General features: G+C 38.1%; 1 protein-coding gene across 1 annotated transcript in view; it reads left to right on the top strand.

Annotated features, from left to right (window-relative positions):
- Nucleotides 1-23,711, top strand: part of LOC124118898 — a 29,335-nt gene that overhangs the window by 416 nt on the left and 5,208 nt on the right. The window contains exons 2-17 of the mRNA XM_048381409.1: nt 3,170-3,381; nt 4,997-5,227; nt 5,731-5,933; nt 7,896-8,201; nt 8,783-8,917; nt 9,468-9,553; nt 9,895-10,015; nt 10,595-10,667; nt 11,804-12,032; nt 18,529-18,687; nt 20,288-20,502; nt 21,076-21,306; nt 21,850-22,052; nt 22,221-22,529; nt 22,801-22,935; nt 23,021-23,106. Of these exons, the coding sequence (XP_048237366.1) occupies nt 3,170-3,381; nt 4,997-5,227; nt 5,731-5,933; nt 7,896-8,201; nt 8,783-8,917; nt 9,468-9,553; nt 9,895-10,015; nt 10,595-10,667; nt 11,804-12,032; nt 18,529-18,687; nt 20,288-20,502; nt 21,076-21,306; nt 21,850-22,052; nt 22,221-22,529; nt 22,801-22,935; nt 23,021-23,106 (2,934 nt within the window). The remainder of the gene's footprint in view (nt 1-3,169; nt 3,382-4,996; nt 5,228-5,730; nt 5,934-7,895; nt 8,202-8,782; nt 8,918-9,467; nt 9,554-9,894; nt 10,016-10,594; nt 10,668-11,803; nt 12,033-18,528; nt 18,688-20,287; nt 20,503-21,075; nt 21,307-21,849; nt 22,053-22,220; nt 22,530-22,800; nt 22,936-23,020; nt 23,107-23,711) is intronic.

Raw genomic sequence — 23,711 nt, forward strand, 5'->3', positions numbered from 1 at the left:
TAGTCCAGTGAGGTCAAACGATATTAAGCCACATATATGAAACAAATCGAGATGCCTTGTATATATAGACACATCGGTTCTTGAAACGCCAAACTCACCGTCGGGGCACGATAACATATTATCAGCCAGATCAGACCATGTAACCACCTGATCAGCGGTCCAACTTGATATTGCCTTAGAAACGTAAAACCTCCTAATTTTAATTAAAAAAAATTCAGAGCAGGGAAGTGAAGTGTGTTTAGGGGTTTCTGTATTTGAGCTGCAAGAACTGTCCCTTGTCTTACATGTTTGGCAGAAAGAAGAACCTTGAACAAATGCAATTTAAACGTATGTCTGATGGAATGTGGTGGTATATCACCATGGTGGTATTACGGCATGAAAGACGATACATGTATGTCATGAAGATAAATCTGTAATAGGAGTTGATTGTGTGGTTCAAAACATATATAAATATGTATACATTCGCACGAAAGAATAACGTAATATGAATTTCATGCACACAACAGACATCATTAATGCCCAAGATCACTTGACACCCTAAACTACTACTTTTTACAATGTTTAGAAGCAAATATATATATATATATATATATATATATATATTGAAATATAATACTGTTGTATCTGTTGGACATTTGACACTTAACGTGGTGATATATGCGAAATAGTGGATTTTCTCATAGAAAACATATATGTGGTATTTTGGGACAGGACATTCAGGCATAATGCTATACAATGAGCATGCTCTTTCAACCAAGATTTTAAAGAGCGTCATACGACTTTTGCTCAAACGTTGTTTGATCAAGGTTACAACATTCAAGGCCTCAGTAAAGCTTTCAAAAACCTTTGTGGTAGGCATGTGGAGGACATTCTCTAAATTTCACGCATCAGTAACAAAAAGGATCCTCTATGCAATTCCCTATTTTGATGTGCACCATATGTTCTAGTGTCTCTCGGGTGAACCACTGACTGTTCTATGCATGAGATTGTGACGGGTGTTGGCCGTGGTGCAAGATATGTTCACCTAGCTGTCACTATTTGATAATGACACCTGCTCATGATGTAGTCGGAATTGTGCAATGGACTTTGCTTTTAGCAGATATTTCTTATGATTATGGAAAGGTTTTATCACATATATTGTTTTTCAAAGCATTAATGTCATAGATGTGATAATATCCGTATCAGGAAATTCCTGAAGTGACTAAAGCGACAGATGTGACATGGTGTCTGTTGTGAGATATAGCCACAGTTCAAATATTTGTCCAAGAAACATATCAAGATATATTCCGATGTCAGATCAGATGAAGGCAAGAGTGTCAAGTTGATTTGTGCACTTTGTTACTATGTTCACATTTGTCGCTCTGTTACATAATGACAACAAACCAAATATACCCCGACATCCAGCTATACGCCTAAATATTGCTTCCACATCACCGTCAGGTACACCTAGCTTTGTGGTTCTGAAGTTCTGAAGGAAAAAACTGGGACAGAATACTGTTCACATATGAGTCCAGGTTCATCTGGACAGCTCTAATGGTCGCACAACGTTTGCATTACTCAACGTGGTCAGTTTGGGTTGGAATGGTATGGGGTGGTATCACAACTCATAAGAGAACACAACTCGTCATTGTTAATGGCAATTTGAACTGCGTACGCTACCAGGAAGCCATTGTCATGTTCTACCCTCAGTGCAAATACAGGAACGTAACATCAGGTTGCAGCAGGATAATGTCCGCCCACAGCAAGCACGTGTTGTATCAGGCGTTTTGTGACAGCATTCCATTGTTGTACTGCCATGGCCGGCTCTTTCTCCAGACCCCTTCCCCATCAAAGAACATGCCTGGGAAGAGATGGGTGACGCCTACGACAGGACAAGACTACGACAGCCGGTAACGCTAGCTCAGATATTTGGAACAACATTCCCCTGGCTGTTTTCAATCATCAAGTGTATTCAACCAGCCACATCATAAACTGTAAAAAGCGGATCATCATTAGTTGGATGTGCTACTTTGGACCTGAATATGTTATACAGGGGAGCCAATAGAGAGAGCCTTCTATTTTATTTGTTTATGTAAGTCAGCGGATTATACCATACACCTGACTCGAACAGTTGGGCATAGATATGTGGCTGGTGCAGTCGATGCTAAAAGTACAATCAAGTGAACTCCTGAACTGATCTCAATACCTGTTCAACGTGGCTCGTGGGAATTTGTCAGACGGCAAACGATAGCGAATAATATCAATTATTAATGAAGGAATGTCCGACAAAGCTGCCTTTTGTATGCTCTGTTACCACCATTCGGTTATAAGTATATTGTGTCATATAAGTTAAATGCACAGAACATGGGTAAAGTAATGCGGTAAAGGATCGTCAAAGGTCTGGACGGCGTCGTGTGAAGATTGCGGCCTGCTTTGCTTGGTTAGGGGACATCCTTTGCCCCAAGTACCTGTCTTAAGAAGAACTGGATGCCTCACAGGCAAGTGTCATCGTAAGAATTAAGAGAAATTGATTCAAATCATAAGGTTTGATGTTAAAGAGAGTGTTCAAGCATCCTATGCTGCCAGATTGTCATCACAGGGACCGTTTGGAGTAGTGTTTGGCGAGACGAGGGTGGAACCTACGGACATGGAGGAAGATTCACCAGTCGGATGAGAGCAGATTCTTGTTGCACATGCATTGCACCGAGACCATACTTCAGAAACGCATCAGACGTCTCACTGGAGGCATTGGTTGGCCATCCGGGCACGTGACGTCTGCACATGCTGTTGACATTCTCTCCACAGGAATTCATAGTGGGAAACCTCATGGCCAAAATAACAAGGAGTGTTTAACCTTTTTCTGGTGTAAATAATGACAATGACACTACCAAACATAACGACTCGTGAAGATCCAGGTTACAATAAATCTTCAGCAATCCATGCTTGCCGTAAGAGGCCACAATGATTGTCATGCGAGACGACAAACGGAATCTGGTGGTCAGGCTAGCTGACCTGGTTAATGAATGTGATCGTATTCCGAATGCGTAGGTCGACGCCCATGATGCTTATCTCTAGGTTGTCTGGCCCGGACTCGATTATTTATAGCTGGAAAAATGCTGAGTGCGACGGTAAACAACAAACAAACAAACCATACAAAATACCATGTAAAAGGTATCATCTTCTTCCGTAGGACATTATGTTCCGAGCCACTGTGAAGTCCTCAAGAATGAATCAACTGCTATTGAGATTCTTGGATTTCGAGAAGACATCTCCGATTTGAACATCACATACCATGAATGTAAGATCAGCATCACCTCAACCTTGTCTGGACATTCTGAAGATCTGGCGTGCATAGAAGGACATCATTACGAACAACCAACAGAACTCTCACTTGTTTCTGAGGTATGTATATAATATATACCTTGAACGAAAGGAATTATCAACTTTTTATCATCTATCATCTTCTATTACTGAAAAGCCTGTCACAAAAGAAATCATTTTCCATGGGCATGTCATTTGAACTATGTACTGTTTATGAGGTAATATCTAAGACCTACATCGCGTTCTGTTTTCCTTACACATCAAGCTGTCATGTCATGTTATACTTGAAATATTGTTAATAGTGGCGGTTCGTCTTCTCACTCACTGGAAGTCCTGATCACTTCGGACTTGAAGCGTTTCGTCCAATCACTCACCCACGTTGTGAAATGTAGACACCAAAGGCTGGAGCTGCTGAATTATTGCTCAACATAAAGGGAAAGTTGACTTTTGGACAGTTGAAATCACCCCTCTTGTCACACAGTCTTGTGGAGAGTTTTTTGTAACTCTGAATCTTTATTCATGGCTCTAAATATGAAACAGATGTGGCGGTTTCAGTGGTCCCTCTTATTTCTAGCTAAAGTGGGTAAATCAGTGGAAGGAAATTGGCTACTTTACCATTATTGAACGATATCAGATCATCGATATATCTGAAGCTGAAACTTCAAGACCAAATTACCGTTTATGTTATTTTGCAAATCCGAGCAGACATTCCAATTCAATCAGTTGTTATATTGACACATATACGGAAAGGCCACAGACCAATAGTACAGACTGCATAGCGGTTTCAATGGTCCCCCTTATTTCTAGTTAAGGTGGGTAAATAAGAGATAGGGAAATGTTTTTTTGATGGTCTGAAAGTTACACTTCTTGGCGAAATTACCTTGTTTTGACTTTGCCAATCAGAGAAGAAATTCTCATGGGGCTTCCAATTTCTGTCCTTAATGTCTTCTTGCCAAATTTTACAAAGATGTTATCAATGAGGAAGTCCAGCATATCACGCATTATTTCCTCAGTAAACTTCCGATGGCATTTGCTTTCATTTTTCGCAAACTGTTTTGAAGCTGTGAAGATAGATATGTAGCTATATCTATGGCCATCACGTTTAATAACAAACCCCCCAAACAACAACCTTTCCATATTCATAAGAAATCTCTGCTGACAGCAGAGTCGAGTGTACGATTCCGACTACATCACGAACATGTGTTTAAATATCTCTGTCAACTATGAATCATGACAGGTGTTCCCGAAATGGTGAGCGTATCCTGCCCCACCAGCAGGGTATTCATCTTGTCACACAATCTTGTTGAGAGTTTTTGGTCACTCTTTTTATGAACAGATCTAAATATGAAACAGATAAGGCGGTCTCACTTGTCTCTTTTATTTCTGGTTCAGGTGGGTAAACCACTGGAAGGGAATTGAATATTTGACCATTATCAGATATCAGACAGACCTGAAGCTTGAGTTCAACTTCTATCTCAAATTCCATGGTTTTGAAATAAAAATAAATTAATATTTTAAAATGTCGCTCAAAGGAGTCGCCGAACACTTTTATCTATTCACAACACAATTCTTTAATGAACATCCAACATGTCCATTTTCTAAAAATTGACTCGTTACGATTCGTAATTACACAGACCCTTTGTATAATTTTACAGAATACAGTTTTGACTGTAAAATTGTTTTCGTCTGTTTTCAGTGGGATATCGTCTGTGAAAAGGAAAGTCTTGGCGACCTCCTTCAAACCCTCTACATGTTTGGTATGGGCATAGGCTCAGTCTTGTTCACATTCCTATCTGACAAGTATGGACGCAAGTTCTCCAACATACTGGCTGGACTTTGTTTCCTCGCAGCAGGCACTGCCATGTCCTTCGTACCGACATACGCTGCCTTTGCTGTCATGAAGGTTATACAGGGGGCAACGCAGATGGTAGTGTATATACAATTTTACATAGTACTCATCGATTTCTACGAACATGGTATTAATGTTATATGGCGGTTATTTTCCTCGCGTTGTGCTACCTTGTTGAAGTAATAAGCGGGTATATGGTTCATGAAGCTGTCACCATGGATTTTATTATTAAGGTCAGGGCGTCAAGCTTATTGTACACATAATACTGACGTTTAAGATTTTAACGACTGAAATATTTGTTTAAATGTAGTGAGTGACTTTGGTTTCACGTAGTTTTAAACTATATGTCAGTTATATCAAGACCTGTCAGTCTAATGTTTGAGAAAGACTCGAAGAAATAACATTGGTAGACGAAGAATTTTACCAAAGGGCCTTCGGTGATTAGGTAACTCACCTCTATTTAGTAATGCGTATTTTCATTTTAGACAAGTAATACAACTCTAATAATGATCTGAAATCCCTCATATGCAGTGCAAGCATTAACTCCGTGTAGCTTGTGTGTGACATGGTCTTTGCTTCAGGGTGTTGGTTTGACGTCAACAACCATCTGTCTGGAAATTGTCCCAACTAGGCACAGATCAAAGATTGGTATCCTAAACACGCTGTTTTGGTCACTATCCGTGGTTATCTATGCTTTTGCGGCGTACCTGATGAGGGATCTCAACTGGAGGTATCACCAATTGATTGTGGGCCTTACATCGGCACACTATTTAATTTCACCATGGTGAGTTTGAATCACATCAAATTATAATTAATTTAAATATTCCTTTTAAGACCAATACATATTTTATGACTTACTACCACAATCAGTTTGGACAAGGAATCATAACGTTTTCTTCATTTTCTACGAAGAGGTTTTGATGCACTGTGAAACAACAGCTCATACAGTTTTGATTATTTTCACATATGGGTTAGAGCAGTCGTATCTGGATGTCTAATTTGTGCACTTGTTAGTTTGTTCATAATTACACATCACATCATGTAATAATACATCACGATTTTCAAGTGATCCATTCATATAGTTTTTCACAGTTCATTTTCGGCAGACAATGGAACTCGCCATTGATGTTTTCTATTTACTTTATGACACTCCTACTAAAATTAACATTAACATTTCCCCCCTCATCGAATTTAAGAAATGCATTTGATAGAAAATACACTGACAATCAAAAGGAACTATACCAAAATCTAATTATTAGAACACGAAATAATGTTCCCAAATCATGTACAATCAATCATAGATATGCAGCAGACATGGGTGCAACTTAAAATCTTGTTTTATTTCACTGAATTCCATGTGAAATAACTATTCGCTGTAAATGAATATGCACTTGCAGCATAATCACGGGGTATAAAATTCAGAAATCTACAGTAACATGCCAAGATTATTACACTTATATAGCGACGTCCATGCACGTCCATGGCTGCTTATATGTGCTAGCCATCTGAGATACGCTGCCACAGTTTAACATGAATACCCCACACAGACACAGTATACTGATTCCGAGCCGACCTGTCACGAATCGCGAGTGCCAGGCAGGGTAACAACAAGTACCATCTTTAAAAATCTTTTGATATGACGCGGCCGGGGATCGAACCCAGGACCTTCCGCTCTGGGACGCTCTACCACTAGACCACGGAGGCGGTCAGGGGTGGCGGGGTACACACGCTTATTGAATGTGATCATTATATTCAATCCATTCAGAGTGACTTTAATCTCAACCATATTGTGTTTTCAGCGACTGCAAACGGCCAATAGACTTCCATATCTTTGTTTTCCTGGTGGGTCTTGTATTTTCGCTCCCAGTGCATTATACGTCTGTATCATTGATTTCCACTCGTTTACATACAATGTACAAACCATTCATGAGGAATATGTTTTTTCTGTTGTCACGCCTGATATATAGTTTGGTATAGTTTATGTTGCTCGTCGGTGTATTTTATGTATGAGTTCCCCCTCGTCTTAACATATCTCCCAAATAGTCGAAAGTCCAATGATAAGGATATAACTATATTGTGACATCATTGGCCCGTGGATATTCCAGACTCGATTATTCACAGGCCGCTGTCACACACGCACGTTCACACGTTCACACGTTCACACACGTTCACACACGTTCACACACACACACACACACACACACACACACACACACACACACACACACACACACACACACACACACACACACACACACACACACACACACACACACACACACACACACACACTCTCTCTCTCTCTCTCTCTCTCTCTCTCTCTCTCACACACACACACACACACACTCTCTCACACACACACACACACACACTCACACACACTTTCAAATATTATTTTTACTTTGGGAATATGTCTCGATTTGAAGTAAGTGTCACTACCTAAGCCGTGTGTACGCCTATGTGCAGAAATAGGATGTTCCTAGAAAAGACAAAACAGATGTATGGTAACGATATAGTCCTGTTTCATACAGTCTTTAATGATACATTTACCAAAAAGTTGCTGCTATTCAATGCATTTTTCGGCAATTTCTGGGAGCATATGTGATGGTAGTTATGGCTTATGGGGGACATCATGATGATAGTGCGCATGTGAATGATTTCCTGTTTCCTGTCGTATTCTCAATGTCTCTATATGCCATTTCACTCTGGGTACCCTTTTGAGCATTGACTGCTAACCTCTTTACAGGGTAATAGACGAAAGTTCAAGATGGTTGGCAGCAAGAAGAAAATACAGTACCATAGAACGCAATTTGAAGAAGGCTAGCCGCATGAATAACAAGGACGAACACGATATCATAACACTTTTCAGAGAAAAAGTGAAAGCCCCAAAGGTTCCTGATCAAACCTCTCTTTTATCGTCGGACACACACTGGGATCAAAACAAACACACTCCGGATGTTGCAAACACTGAAGGCAAAGATGAAAGGCCACTGATGCAGATTTTTAAAGACAGACAAATACTCACCTTAACAGCAATCTTGTGTTTTATTTGGTAGGTAAAATAATTATGCATATTCATGATAGTATTGAGTATGATTTCCACAATTGATGCATCAGTGACAAGAATGATGTCCGATTCCATTCCCTATTTTGACATGTACTATATGTTCAGTTGAACAATCGCATTGCCTTTGCGTGTGTTTGTGACGGTTACTCTGGTGTGTCAGGATACTCTCACCTTTTCGCGAACACCTGGTATCATCGCTATTTGATAGTGATTCATAAACATATGCTCATGATATATAGTCGGAATCGTACAATCGACTCTGTTTTTAGTCGAGATGTCTTATGAAAATGGAAAGGGGTTTTGTCGCTTTATTAAGTGAGCACTTGATCTTATGTAAATTTTGATATTAACTTTCTTTTTTCAAAGATGGCTAGATAATATACATATTTAACGTATGACTAATGTAATGATCGATGTATCATTAGTTATGTGTTGTTTATATGTATGGTAACAGGTAAGAAACAGGCGAAGAAATAAGCTGATTATGTGATTTTAAACACCTTGCATTTATTTACCTTTCGGTTGGCGTTAAAGTATTTGTTCATCTGTTCTTTTTCTTTTATTAGGATGACAGATAGTTTGACCTACTACGGACTTAGTCTCAACGCCACACAGTTCCATAGTGACAAATTCATTGGTTTTGGTCTAAATGCTGTCACCGAAGTTTTTGGTGCTGTTGCTTTCTGGCTCACAGTTGACAGGTAATGGTATAACCATGTGTTGAATATTGTTTTCACTGTCAATGAATACACAACGGAGGTCAGCGTATATCATCATACATGATGCCATCGCCCTTAAACGTATTTCACTGCGACCTATGTGAACTATTTTTATTATTTTATGATTGCCATTGAAATATAAACTGGGTCAAACTCACGATTAAGTATTGATACAATTTGTTTAATACCAGTTAATATTACACGAAACATCACTGGGTCAAACGTATTGCAACAGAATGTTGAACTGTACATGTTTAGATTTCTGGTGATATTTAACATGCAAGTTTACCATTGCCTCGGTTGAGCACGTTGCTTGGGAAGTAAACAGTGGGTTAGCTCAGTCTACAGGGATGTAATCTTTAATGTAATAGTTATGAAGCCAGCATATGATATTTTTACTAAATACATCAATATTTCAGTCAGCCCTAATTATTACCCGCACTGATTAAACTCGACCTAATTTACAATCTTCCTGGAAAAGAAGTTCTGTTACGTTTCAAGTTAAATGTATTTCAAATGTATTTCTCCGTAGATTCGGAAGGAAGAAAACATGTTTGGCCTGTCATCTGATAGCAGCAGTGTCGCTGATAGCATCGGTCATATTCAACCATTTCGTAGGTTAGCCTCTCCAGTTGTTTACTTTTCACATTACACACACTAGCCAAGGCTTTGCATGTGCATTCAGAGGTCCGTCGGATAGCTTTGTGCGCTTGCTTATTAATGCCAGCCGAAGCGTTCATAGATACAATGTCGAGATCGTTCCTGTTTGGCATTGTCATGGCGTTTGGACTATTTCTAATTACCGCGTGAAATCACACATGCTCCTTTTCCCCAAAGTTTAATATCAGCAACAAACCGAGTCAAACATCCGTCTCTATAATAATTTTCTTCGTCGATTGTACCCTATGAATGATCTTAGCTGACACGATATGTCGTAAATGTAGGCACGTATGTTTCAGCTGCAGTACCCACCCTCAGCGCGGCTGTGAGCACATTTTCGCTGATTGGAAAATTTGGAGCAACGACTTCATTTAATGTGCTGTGGCTCTATACTCCAGAACTATTCCCAACTACAATGCGGTAAGAAACACCGGCTTTACTAGTTGATATCTACTTGTATTTACCTGTATGACGTTGTACCAAGACATGTGTTAATGATGTCCAAAATGATGTCCGATGCAATGCCCTATTTTGACTTGTATCATAATATTATGTTCCCGCGTTCAGTGAACACTTAAGAGCTTGACTTTCTTATATCTTCAGAATCGTACAATCAACTACGCTTTTAGCATAGATTTCTTATGATTAGAGAAATGGTTTTGTCGCTTATATTTAATGTACAATGATAAAATAAGAAGCATAATGTGTGGACTTTATGTTCAGTTATGTTTTTAAGAAATGATTCAATGAACTGACACAGTTCAGAGCCAAAAAAATGTTTTACCCCACAAAAAGGAACCAAAGTTCGAACTAGAACCCGAAATGAGTGAGTGAGTGAGTTTGGTTTTATAGCAATATCTCGGGGGACATCAGAAATGGGCTTCATACACTGTACCCGTGTCGGGAATCGTTACGAGCGAGGCTACCCGGCCACCCAGAACACGAAATGGTAAATTCATTTCAGTCATAGAGAACATATAAATCTGTATATATTTTCAGGAATGTTGGGTTTGGTCTTGGATCCCTTGCTGCACGAGTAGGTGGGATACTTGCTCCATTTTCCAGGATACTGGTGAGACTGCTATCTATAGATATGTCACATTACCAACTTACATGTAGGTTATTATGACATGCTCTCTAACACCAAAAAGTATATCTCATAACACCTGACAGCCATGAATATGTGATATTTGCCATGTTTTTTCCTGAATATGTCTTCTATATGGTTTTTATAACTGCATTTTTCCTATTGAAGTTCGATTTCTTTCCAGTTTGCTGGGCAAGCGAGACAGAATTAAATGGAAAATATTGATAAATGAATAAATGAATACGCAAAGGGGTGGGGCCACTAACTTTGACTGACTTAAAAAGTTATACGCCGTTAAGGGCTCATGGTGGCATTTAGCTCACGAATCTCTAAATCCATTTGGAATCATTGACCCTTTTTATTTTGAAAAATAAGACAAGAAACTTTCAATAAAAATTAATACATCGAATATTAACAAAAAACTACTTTCCTAATAAAATAGGAAAACATTATGATGATCTTTGTAGTTTTTGCAATAGAGAACGCCTTTTGTTTTTATGTATTAAAACAAAAAAACGTCATTTTACAGTTTGAAAATTGGTTTCTAATCAAACAGGAACTAATTTGGTCAAAGACATTAGATCCTTTATGCTTGGGAACCCCAAAGATTGTACTTTGTTAAATCATCTCTTTCTAATGATAAAACAATACATAAATAATTCCAGATATAATTGTTCTGACTTGCCTATGACGCATCTTTGAAATATAAATAAGGTATTATTTTAATCTTGAAAAATACATTTTTGGAGAAAACAGCACGATACTCAATAGTAAATAAGAATGTCTGAAATCACACTCATCAAGTATTCATTACCACCACAACCACGCCTGCTTCCTCTCTACCTATCCACTTTCCACTGTCCACCAAACTCTTCTCTTATATTTAAGTTCTACTACTATTTATATTCACTGTATGCATTTAATATACAACAGGTGCGTGTATTGTTTTATTGATATAAAAGAACAACCAATAATAAAACAAATATGTTTTAGATATTTTCGTCACGTTCCAGATACGAATTTCTTGTTTCCATATTTGTAAGTGAGGTGTGTTTTAAAGACACATCGAGCAGTATTTTAGTTATAAAATCACCTCACAAATAATATGTTTTATATGACAGTATCGCTACTACCCATGGGCACCTGGAACTGTGTTCGGCACATGCTGCATCGTGGTGGCCATCCTGGTTCGATTTCTACCAGAAACAAACAATATTGAACTGCCACAGACGATCACTGAGATGAAGCAGTTGCTGAACCAGCAAAGGGAAACTCAAAAGAAGAAACAGAAGAAGAGCTCAATAACTGAAAATGGTGCTGATACATTTCTTTGTAGTGATAACGAAACTAATTAAGGTGTTACGGGCACCACAATATGGTAATTAAATAAATACATAAATGTGGTAGTTGATATGAAAAATGAAACTATCTGAACTACAATAAGGATATAGTCTACATTTACAGTTCCCTGTTAGCAAATAATATATACCGTTAATCACGAATAAGTGGTCCAACAGTTTGTCAATCCTCTCTGTTTTGTCACTAATCTACCATTGATGTAATTATTTTTATATGATATCGCAGCGCGATCCTGGATCTCAGATTGGTTTTTTGTACTTGTACATTATATTTACTGAAGTAATGTATTATAATCATTCAGATTTTAGGAATGCAAACAATTGTACATATATAGTTGTATAAGTTGTATAAGTGAAAGGAAATCAACAATTGTTAACATGATATTGTCGTTATTCATTCTGGATTCCAATGTGTTTTTCACCATCCACCATTCCAGCAGCTATTTTGCAGACTATTACCTGCAATTTCGTACATGTTTTACCATTTCTTCCCCGTCATTCAAATTATATCTGCATGTTACTAAGAAAATAATATTTTTAAGGCAAAGTTTATGTTGAATGAACATTTGAGTATTAATATTCCCGATTAAACAGTATGCAGAAAAGTTGAAAATCTGATATTGTTGAGCACCTGGTTATAATTGATTTTATCATTCAGAAAAACAGAAAACAACTTGAATCAAACGAATGCAAACTTGTATCCACATTAATCAGTATGTGCATCATGATTCCTAACATGATTTTGCAATGGAGGTTCCGATTATATCTATTTGTCCAATGTAATATTACACAGATTGTTTGAGACAGGACGGATGTATCAGATCACAGTTTGTTTGAGACAGGATGGATGTATCAGATCACAGTTTCTCCCATAGGTACGAAAACATTACTGTATCCCTTTACTGTGAAAAGCTTATAGTTTTAACTGCAGAGATGGTTGTCCTACCCTCCTTGCTTATCTGTTTCTTTATGCATATGAATCATTTTGGTAGGTCATTGTTATGTATGCACATTAAATTTATAAGGTATTGGGTAAAGGTATTGCATATGCTCTCTTATAGATATCCAAGAAAATGTTAATGTTGAAAAAATGTTGCTGTATGATAGTTTTGGAAGATTAGGCTGGGTGCCATCTGTTAAGAAAACTATTAATAATTTCGATTTTGCAAAGTGAGAAGGTAGAACACCCTGAACATTGTATTAAAATAGTCACTCAAAGACAAAACGATGTGTATATACAGTACTCTGTACTATTAGTATCACCAAACTGTACATAGTATGTAATGTAACTAAATTTAAAACTAGAACATCTTTTGAAACCTCTTTTGCAAAAAAACCCAACCTCGAATGTAATGCTTAACGTGGAGTAGGGTTGATACACACAGACATAAAAAGAACATAGCGATTGTAAACCATGCAATAAGCAGGAAATTGCCCAGACTACCATCTTCTATTTGTATGCCCAGAATATAAGATAATTTGCGTATTGGATATGTTTCGCCTTGTATGTACCAACCACCAAATATTTTCAAGTTTATTGTACTAATGTATACAGAAAGTATCATCGTGGTAAAATGTTTGACATCATATGTACTTCATGCAACTAATTGTAGAAAATGTTTGTTGAATGAATATTTAATTTTATGTATAATACACCACCCATGCAACCTGTACTATAGATCTGTGGCCTTTCCGTATATGTGTCAATATAAACTGATTGAATCGGAGTGTCTGCTGGTATTGGCAAAATAAAATAAATGGTAATTTGGTCTTGAAGTCTTAGCTTCAGGTATATCGATGGTCTGATTTCGTTCAGTAATGGTAAAGTAGCCAATCTCCTTTTATGGATTTACCCACCTGACCAAGGAATAAAAAAGACCTGTGAAACTGCCACATCTGTTTCATATTTAGATCTACACACAAATATTCAGAATGACAAAAACCTCGCCACAAGACTGAATGGCAAGAGGGATTGCTGTAGCTTTCCAATAGTACACTTTCCCTTGATGTTGAAAAATATTCCAACGGCAACATTTTATGGTAGACATGAGTTTGTTCAGGATGCACTCACCATTTCGCCAACACGTTGTGAAATCACTATTTGAAAGTCATTCATGAACACTTGCTTATTGTATAGACGGAATCGGAACCAGTGGACTCTTTTGGTAGAGATTTTCATATGAATATGGAAGGAGCTTCGCCGCTTTTATTTGCATTACATGCGAAACAGAAACAAACCTATCACATCTATTCCGTAATGCCCCAAATCATCCCACCCGAAAAATGCACCATGAACCATTTTGCTATACTAATAAATATCATGGTTCATCTTTGATCGTCAATGTTGTCTAATGCAATACGACTGTGACCTTAAAGCTCTGCCCTGAGCTGGCAGAAAGCTTCAATGTGGAAACATAGATGGTTTAAAATGTAAATATATGCGACAAAACTATTTCCATATTCAAAAGAAGTCGCAGCTTAAAGCAGAGTTGATTGTGCGAATACGTATATATCATGAGCATGTGTATTATTATCAAATAGTGACGAAAAGGTGGGTGTGTCTGAACAACACAGAGTACTCAATAATACTGTTTGCAGGTTTTTCAATGTACCAATGACCTTGACACACAGCAAGTGTGGAATAAAGTGATTATATACTACTAATCATTCAAGCCTGTTTTGTATCGTAATGGACTAAAGTCGCGTCTTTCATGTTTGGCCAAACAGAGTTCTTGCGATCCTTACCTGCATGATAGGTAACCGATCGTTTTCTCAAACTAAGAACACTGCATAGTATGTATGTGTGTTACTCCCGTCACATCTCAGTCATAAGTGATCAAGATATTGTGTTCAGACGCTATGTGGGACGTCTACTTCACATTTTGTGACCTTGACTTTGAGTGCCACCCAAAACATGGTGGTGGGACATGCCAACCCTTTTCCCGAACACCTGGTATCGTCACTGAATTTAAGTGATCCATTTATATAATTTTCGTGGCTACTTTGCATTTTACGCCCATTGAAATCTGTTTCGCTGGATAATCGAGGATGACTGTTCTCTTGCGTTGACGTCTCCATACCATACCGACATTACTGTGTGTAACTGTGTATAAGTCATTTCACGGGTAAATGACCTTCAAGGTTACCATGACATTTGACACAAATATGACCAGTGACAGGTATTGAGGTATATTCTACTATAAATGATTGAAAAAAAATCCGCTTTTCCTGAAGCGTCCACAAATGTCCTGAATGTTAATACATTACCACAATCTATGTAAAGTTCTTCAGTATACGCATGGAATGTGGAGATAGTCGACATATATCTAGAATATCATTGTATCAGATCAAGCTTATGTGTAGTCCGGCGATATGGGTGAATAAGTACACTTGTGGACATTACAAGTCACAGGCCATCTCTCATACCTGGACACTGGGTAGTTACAGGTTAATGACCTTGTTCCCCTAGCAGCAAACTTACACTGTTCCCTAACATTGTCAAGTAGTTTCTTCACTGGCTACTTGTTGTATAAGGAGGACATTTGCTCGGGAAATCAACACAACCTATTGGTCATGGTTAAGTAGTTTCTACACAGGCTACTTGTTGTATAAGGACGATGTTTGCCGGGAAACTACACTACCTATTGGTCATGGTCAAATAGTTTCTACACTGGCTTCATGTTGAATAAGGAGGACATTTGCTCGGGAAATCAACACAACCTATTGGTCATGGTTAAGTAGTTTCTACACAGGCTACTTGTTGGACATCTGCTCGGGAAATCAACACGACCTATTGGTCATGGTTAAGTAGTTTCTACACAGGCTACTTGTTGTATAAGGACGATGTTTGCCGGGAAACTACACTACCTATTGGTCATGGTCAAATAGTTTCTACACTGGCTTCATGTTGAATAAGGAGGACATTTGCTCGGGAAATCAACACAACCTATTGGTCATGGTTAAGTAGTTTCTACACAGGCTACTTGTTGGACATCTGCTCGGGAAATCAACACGACCTATTGGTCATGGTTAAGTAGTTTCTACACAGGCTACTTGTTGTATAAGGACGATGTTTGCCGGGAAACTACACTACTTATTGGTCATGGTCAAATAGTTTCTACACTGGCTTCATGTTGAATAAGGAGGACATTTGCTCGGGAAATCAACACAACCTATTGGTCATGGTTAAGTAGTTTCTACACAGGCTACTTGTTGGACATCTGCTCGGGAAATCAACACGACCTATTGGTCATGGTTAAGTAGTTTCTACACAGGCTACTTGTTGTATAAGGACGATGTTTGCCGGGAAACTACACTACCTATTGGTCATGGTCAAATAGTTTCTACACTGGCTTCATGATGAATAAGGAGGACATTTGCTCGGGAAATCAACACAACCTATTGGTCATGGTTAAGTAGTTTCTACACAGGCTACTTGTTGGACATCTGCTCGGGAAATCAACACAACCTATTGGTCATGGTTAAGTAGTTTCTACACAGGCTACTTGTATAAGGACGATGTTTGCCGGGAAACTACACTATCTATTGGTCATGGTTAAGTAGTTTCTACGCATCTGGAAATATTCCTACACTAAACTATGCATAGTGTTTTCACTATGATCTTTGGACACATGACGGTGGTGGGTTGGGATAGTAGTGACGATGCACGACCCTCAAGAGCAATGCATGACAAGGGTTGATACAGGCAGAGATATACATTGTATTGATGTTAACAACGCTAGACAATTACAGAAACAATAGTGATGCTGGCAATAGATATGTGCACTTCTATCAAATCATATTCCAACCGCAATATGTTATAGTAGGTTATATTGGGGTTTATTATTACCAACATAATGAGACTTACGTGAGATAGTATTCATTGTAAATCAGTGAGGTACCAAGCACATGAATAATGATTATGCATTCTGATTAGACATATTTAATCTGTGGTTCATGGAGATTTACAAGAAATAAATTGTCTTCTTTAGCGAGTGATGTGGACACAGAGTAGATTATAATCACAGTTGTTGAATTGCATGTATACGAAAGCCTGCGAAATAATACACATACATATGTCTCAAGCCACTGCCAAAGTATGTCAAATAATTAATCAGAAGAGACAGTCCAAACGTTTAATGCCTAAAACAAGTTCATGTCAAGTGAAAGTTGTACAGTAACTCATTAATATCCCTACACTCACGACTCATGGTAAGACCCCGGAAGGTCAAGAGTTCGATCCCCGGCCGCGTCATACCAAAAGACGTTAAAAGATGGTATTTGTTGTTACCCTGTCTGACGCTCGGCATTAAGGGGCTAAAGCAAGGACTGGTCGGCTCGGAGTCAGTATACTGTGTCTGAGTGGGGTATTCATGTTAAACTGTGGCATGGTATCTCATTGTGCTAGCACTATAAATCGGCATCAGTCCGGAGTAGTACAAGCAGCCACACACACACACACGTGCATGCACGTCTCTATAAAAGGGCAATAATCTTGGACGCGACGTTAAACCCAATTTTATCTCACCTCACTCACAATTATAATATTGAACTCATATCGAACCTATGGACATAGGTTGCTGACACATCCCTCTATTTATTTGGATTATAAACATCCCCTTTTTGTACAATGGTATAATCATGCCGACATTCCAACTATCGCAAAAACACCGCTGTCCAATAAAGCATTGAATAATATTTCTAAATATGGTGCAATTGAATAAGCATGTTTAAAATATTCAGGGGGTGTACCACCAATACCCGGGGATTTGCCCATTCTCTCAATCGCTTTCTCAATCTCATCTCCAATAATACTTTCTGACAGATTATCCATACTGTTACACTATGTACATTCATCATCATCATGCGTCATATAATCATTGACAGCTGCATCAGACCCATCACTGCTGTTACAGCGAGTCAGGTTTAGTTAATCTTTAAAACAGATAAACCGCTTCTCTGACGAGATCTGCAGTAGAAGTTTTATTTTAAACAAATACTTCTTACAATAGCCATACGAAGGAATCCCCATCGAGCTTTGGGGAAAGGAAGGGATACAATTAACTTTTCCTTTGCAACATGTATATCAGGCTGTGTATTTGGAAACATTTAGACTTCACAGAAATGATTTTATGCTTTTATGCATTGCACGCCTATGTAAATAGCATTATGTTTTCATAACCACGTCCAGGTAATTAGCGTTGCATGAAGCTAGCATGCCTTTGTTAACCCATTGTACGTATTCCACTACAATATAGTATTTTTAAATCAAACAGGCGAAAATTGAAGAAGCAATGTATGTTATATTCCATATTCATATACATGACAGGATAAGCTTATGGCGTTGCCTGTGGTGAAGTTTGTTATCGGTAGGACAAGGCTGTGAATTAAAGAATAGTTCACTCCAAAAGGGTCAACAAGTGTCGCAATCATTTCAACATCTTCGAATGAACATAACAAGAAGCTGCAATGCTTAGTTGAGCACTGAGCACAAAGATCGAAGAACATGACATCGAAGGAAGATGTAAATTTTGACAGTGTTTTCAATGCTCTGGGATGGAATGGCAGATATCAAGTTGTCCAAGTTGGTCTTGTTTTATTGTCGTCTTTACCTTTCGCATTTCATGTAATGAGCATCATATTTATAGGTAAGTTTTTGTTTGGTAATTGTTTATCGAATTAGAAGCTACTACTTACCTTGTTATGTAAAGACAACGATTTCTTGTAATAACAAGGTGTTGTGTTTTTTAAGATATGTTGCAGAGATTAGTGGCAAAGTTTGCGACAAATAAGAAACCCTTTTACTTTCATTTATCAAACACTTTCTTCTGGTCTTACTGTCAGTCTCGTTCGGCCGGTCAAATGAGAAGAATCGTCATTCTGTATTGAAGCAGTTATGTAAGATTTTCAAACATGGTAAACATCTGTGACCTGCAAATTAGCTTGTTTTGAGTGGAGTATCGATTTTAATTACGGAAACAGCCTTTAAACAAAAAAGGGCACAGTATATCCTTAATCATCTTTTGTTAACACTTCACTCGAATATATGACAGGCGTTGTTAGCATGTAGCATAGCAACTTTGTCAGCCAACATGAAGAGGGCAACACTAGAGAAAACTAAGCAAGCCTTGCAAGATTTCGTTCTACACCGTGCGTCATTATGGTAACGTCACACCACTCCTTGTGACGCAAAATACTAGTATACCAAGTCACAGTGTTTATAGAAAAGCGCAAAATGTCACACATTTCGTTGTCCTCCAAATTTGAAATGCATTCTCTTTGTCGATTACTGTCGTGTTTTCTGATCAAAATGTATTCCCACACAACCTTGAATATTGTAGGGACGGTCGGGTAGCCAAGGTTCAAAGCGTTCGTCGTCACGCCGAAGACCCGAGTTCGATTCCCGACATGGGTACAATGTGTGAATACAGCGACAAAACCCTTTCCATATCCAGTAGAAATCTCTGCACAAAGCAGAGTCGATTGTACAATTCCGACTATATCATGAGCATGTGTTTATGAATAACTATCAAATAGTAATGATACCAGGTGTTCGCGAAAAGGTGAGCGTATCCTGCCCCACCGGTGGCACCCGTCACAAACACATGCAAAGGCAAGTCAACTGTTCACCCGAAAAAATATCGGAATATATGGTACAAGTCAAAATAATGTATTGCATCGGACATCATTTTTGTCACTGGTGCGTCAAATTTGGAAATGTCCTCCATATGACTACCATAAAACGTTTTGAAAGCTTTACTGAGGCCTTGAATGTTGTAACCTTGATCAAACAACTTTTGAGCAAGAGTCGTATGACGCTCTTTGAAATCTTGGTAGAAAGAGCATGTTCGATTGTATCTCAAAAGTTGCCCATTTCTGGTGTTACCCGCTGTGACAATGCTGGAATATTGCCCAAAGCGGCGTAAAATCAAACTCACACACTCACTCACTTGAATGTTGTAGTAACCATAACTTTGCAGTTTGTAATCTGTAAACGAACATATAAAACTTTTAGCAATGGCTACCGGCAACGATTGAGACAGAAGTCCTATTTTATAAATATTAGCATCCGTGGACGTCAAATCAGGTTTGTCAATTAGAGGAGATTATTGTTATTTGAACTTCTGGTTGATCAATCAGAATCGAGTAAATTCCAAAGTCAAGGTTAATGTATTTATCATAGTTCCTGATACCCCTACCTCAATACACCTTCATGATCTTGAGTAAAATTGGTTTTGTTTTATGTAGGATTTCATGTACCAAGTCGGTGTAAAGAGCTCAACGATTCCTCTGTGCTGGAAGGTCTTGTGTTGCAAGCAGATGTGTCAGACTTGAATATCACGTACCACGAATGTGGAATCAGCATTACTTCCAACATGTCGGATCGTGTGGACAGAATAGGACTCTCATGCATTGAAGGTTATCAATATGAAAAGCCGAGAGAACTATCTCTGGTATCTGAGGTAACACGCAGATTATTCTCTTTAAATTCAATAGACAGAACTCAATTTACCCTATAGTAATTTCTAGTGCTTTAAGGCTGAGATGACTACAAATACAAAATGCCAATGCCAGAGAACAACCTGTCTCGATTCCACCAGGTGAAACAAAGAAATAAACGTTTGTAGGGCTAATATACATTGATAAATTACACATGGAATCACACTTGTGTTTCATATACAGTAAACTACGGTTATAACGAACTCAAAGGTGCCACATATGTTAGTTCGCCATAACCGTAGTTCGTTATAAGCATATATACAGCATATTTACAGCAAATGGCCGGAACAAGGAAATAAGTTCGTCATATCCGTCAGTTCGTTATAAGCGTCTTCGTTATAAACGTAGTTTACTGTAACATTCATTGCTTATAATACGTGATCATCTCATTTGTCATAATAATATTAACCTTTTTTATCCGTTTTCTCAAACGCTAACAGTTACATTACTTATCAATTTTCACCAAACTTCATTTGTCAGATAATCTACCAAAAACTATTCACCTTCCCATTAACATTGTGATCATTTTGATTCAGTGGGATATAGTCTGCGAGAAGGAGGGACTGAGCGACCTACTGCAGACCCTATACATGTTTGGCATGGGAATCGGAGCAGTTGTGTTCACAGTTGTAGCTGACCGGTTCGGACGCAAGTTCTCCAATGTGCTGGCTGGGCTTTCTTTCTTCGTGGTCGGCACAGGCATGGCATTTATACCCACATTTGTTCCTTTTGCAGTGTTAAGGGTTCTACAAGGAGCAACACAGATGGTAGGCCGTGTTAGATATGTTGTAAAACTAACTCAAAGAGGTGGGGTGGATGTGTGGGTGGGTGGATGTTTCGACTGTTATCTATATTCACATCAGATTATCTTTAAATTTAAATTACATACCAGAAAACATGTAAATATTACGTATGATTACAGTGAGTTGAGGACGCACACGTAATTTCAATTAGAAGAATGCAAATGATATATTTGTCGGACAATTGTATGATTACGCTATAAACATCATCGCATCATATGACCCAATTTGAGGTCACGGAAACGCATGTGCAAACATCAATTACACAAAAGTAAAGCCACCATCAAGGTGCAAGTGGTCATTATAAATAACGGTGGTGACAAACTGTCTCTTTAGTTGATACCTTAAAATACCACATTTCTTTTTTCTCGCGTGTCTGTCATGGGCACAAAATATTTTCCTTTGTAATATTGCTAAATGCATGGCCCCTATCTCGTTCATTGAAGACGGTAAGCGCAGAACATAACCAGTGTCCTTGGTAATATGAAAAGTCCAGTCGTTTTATTTCAGGGTGTCAGTCTAACGTCCACAACACTCTATCTTGAGATTGTCCCAACTCGACACAGATCAAAGATGAGTGTGTTCGCCACTATTGTATGGTCTGCGTCAATAGTAATCTATGCAGTGGCAGCATACTTCATGAAGGATCTTAGCTGGCGGTACCACCAACTTGTTGTAGGTCTTACATCTACCTACTATATAGTTGTACCATGGTGAGCAACTCTTACGTTAGGTTGTAGTTGAATTACAATTCCATCAGCCTTTGATGATAGTGCAATTTTGTTTGTTACACACAGGGCGTGCTTCTTAACAATCCTTTACGTCAAACCTTTATTTCGTAATAGTAAATACATAAACTCAGGACTGAATGCTTTTTGCAGGGTACTAGACGAGAGCTACAGGTGGCTTGCAGCAAACAACATGTATGATGTTATAGAACGCAATTTGAAGAAGGCCAGTCGCATGAATTCCAAGAATGCTAATGTTGTCATAACAACTTTTAGAGACCAGGTGCTGTCTCCTAGACTGCATGACCATCTACCCCTCCTTACACACTCATCGAATGGCGAACGTGCATGCTGCAGGCATTCTAAAAACGTCTTATCAAAACAAACAGAGGAAAAACCTTTTCTACAGATATTTAAGGACGGGCAGATTCTAACGGTATCTGCAATAATATGGTTTATATGGTATGTTCACTGAACATTTATAGAATTTACTGGAATGATATATGATCTAACCTTCTAGTTTATATGTAGATCAACAAGACAATTAAGGACCACTCAAAAGTGACATCATTGATTAGTAGCCTCGCACCATTGCAACAATGTATTTGTGGACATAAATATGCCTTTTTTTGCAAACATAGTAGTTCTCTAATTACTTTTCGCCTCAATTCCAGTTGTCTATTTGTTAAACGTAATCTCCACGTCAATTTTACACCAATGATTATATTTTTAGGTTAATAGATTGTCTCACATACTATGGACTGCAGCTCAATTCTACCAAGTTTCACAGTGACAAATACATTGGATTTGGTCTGAGTGCCATCACGGACCTATTGGCTTCGATCATGTTCTGGCTAACAGTAGACCGGTAATTATATCTCTTTAATAGCTTGTTATCCTGCTTCTAATCAAGCCATGTGTATTTATGTTCTACAACTTGTTTTGTCTCGCAGATTTGGGAGGAGAAGAACGTGCTTAGTCTTTCACCTCATAGCCGGCTTATCCTTGATAGCATCAGTGATATTTAACAATTACAAGGGTAAGATTTTTATTTTGAATTTTATCAATGATGTGTTATCACGAACAATATTTTTCCCATTTTAAATAGTGTCTGAGAAATAGAATAATATTTAAGAGTATAGTTTCAAATTATGTGGTCAGATGTCGAAAAGGATAAATTGCGAAAAGAATATCGACTTTATCGTGAGCTAATGTGCATGCATATTGTGTTCATCTACATCTCTTTACGCTCGAGTGTAATAGTTTGATCTGCGCTGCATATCTTAAAGTCAAGGTCACAAACAGTTCATTTGTCTGAAGGACTTTCGTCCATATACAAGACATGCAATGCCAATAATACAATTTGAAACATGGAGTTTACGACGTCATGTGTTTTTAGTATACATAATGTTGCAGACGTTTTAATAAATCATCCTGAGTTGAACACAACAAACTTTTGGATTTATCAATAGTTGTAAATTTCCAAAACAGTTCTTGCAAATAAACTTTACGAAGTTCAATATATTGTTTACAGATCAAAACGAAATGATATTCATCTTCAACAGATATATTGCAAACAGGACACATACGTAAACACTATTCAATAGTTGTGTCGTGACAGTAAAACATTACATCTTAATTAAA

The sequence above is a fragment of the Haliotis rufescens genome, unplaced genomic scaffold, assembly GCF_023055435.1.
Source record: "Haliotis rufescens isolate VD_foot unplaced genomic scaffold, xgHalRufe1.0.p SCAF_1, whole genome shotgun sequence".
Lineage (NCBI taxonomy): Eukaryota > Metazoa > Mollusca > Gastropoda > Lepetellida > Haliotidae > Haliotis > Haliotis rufescens.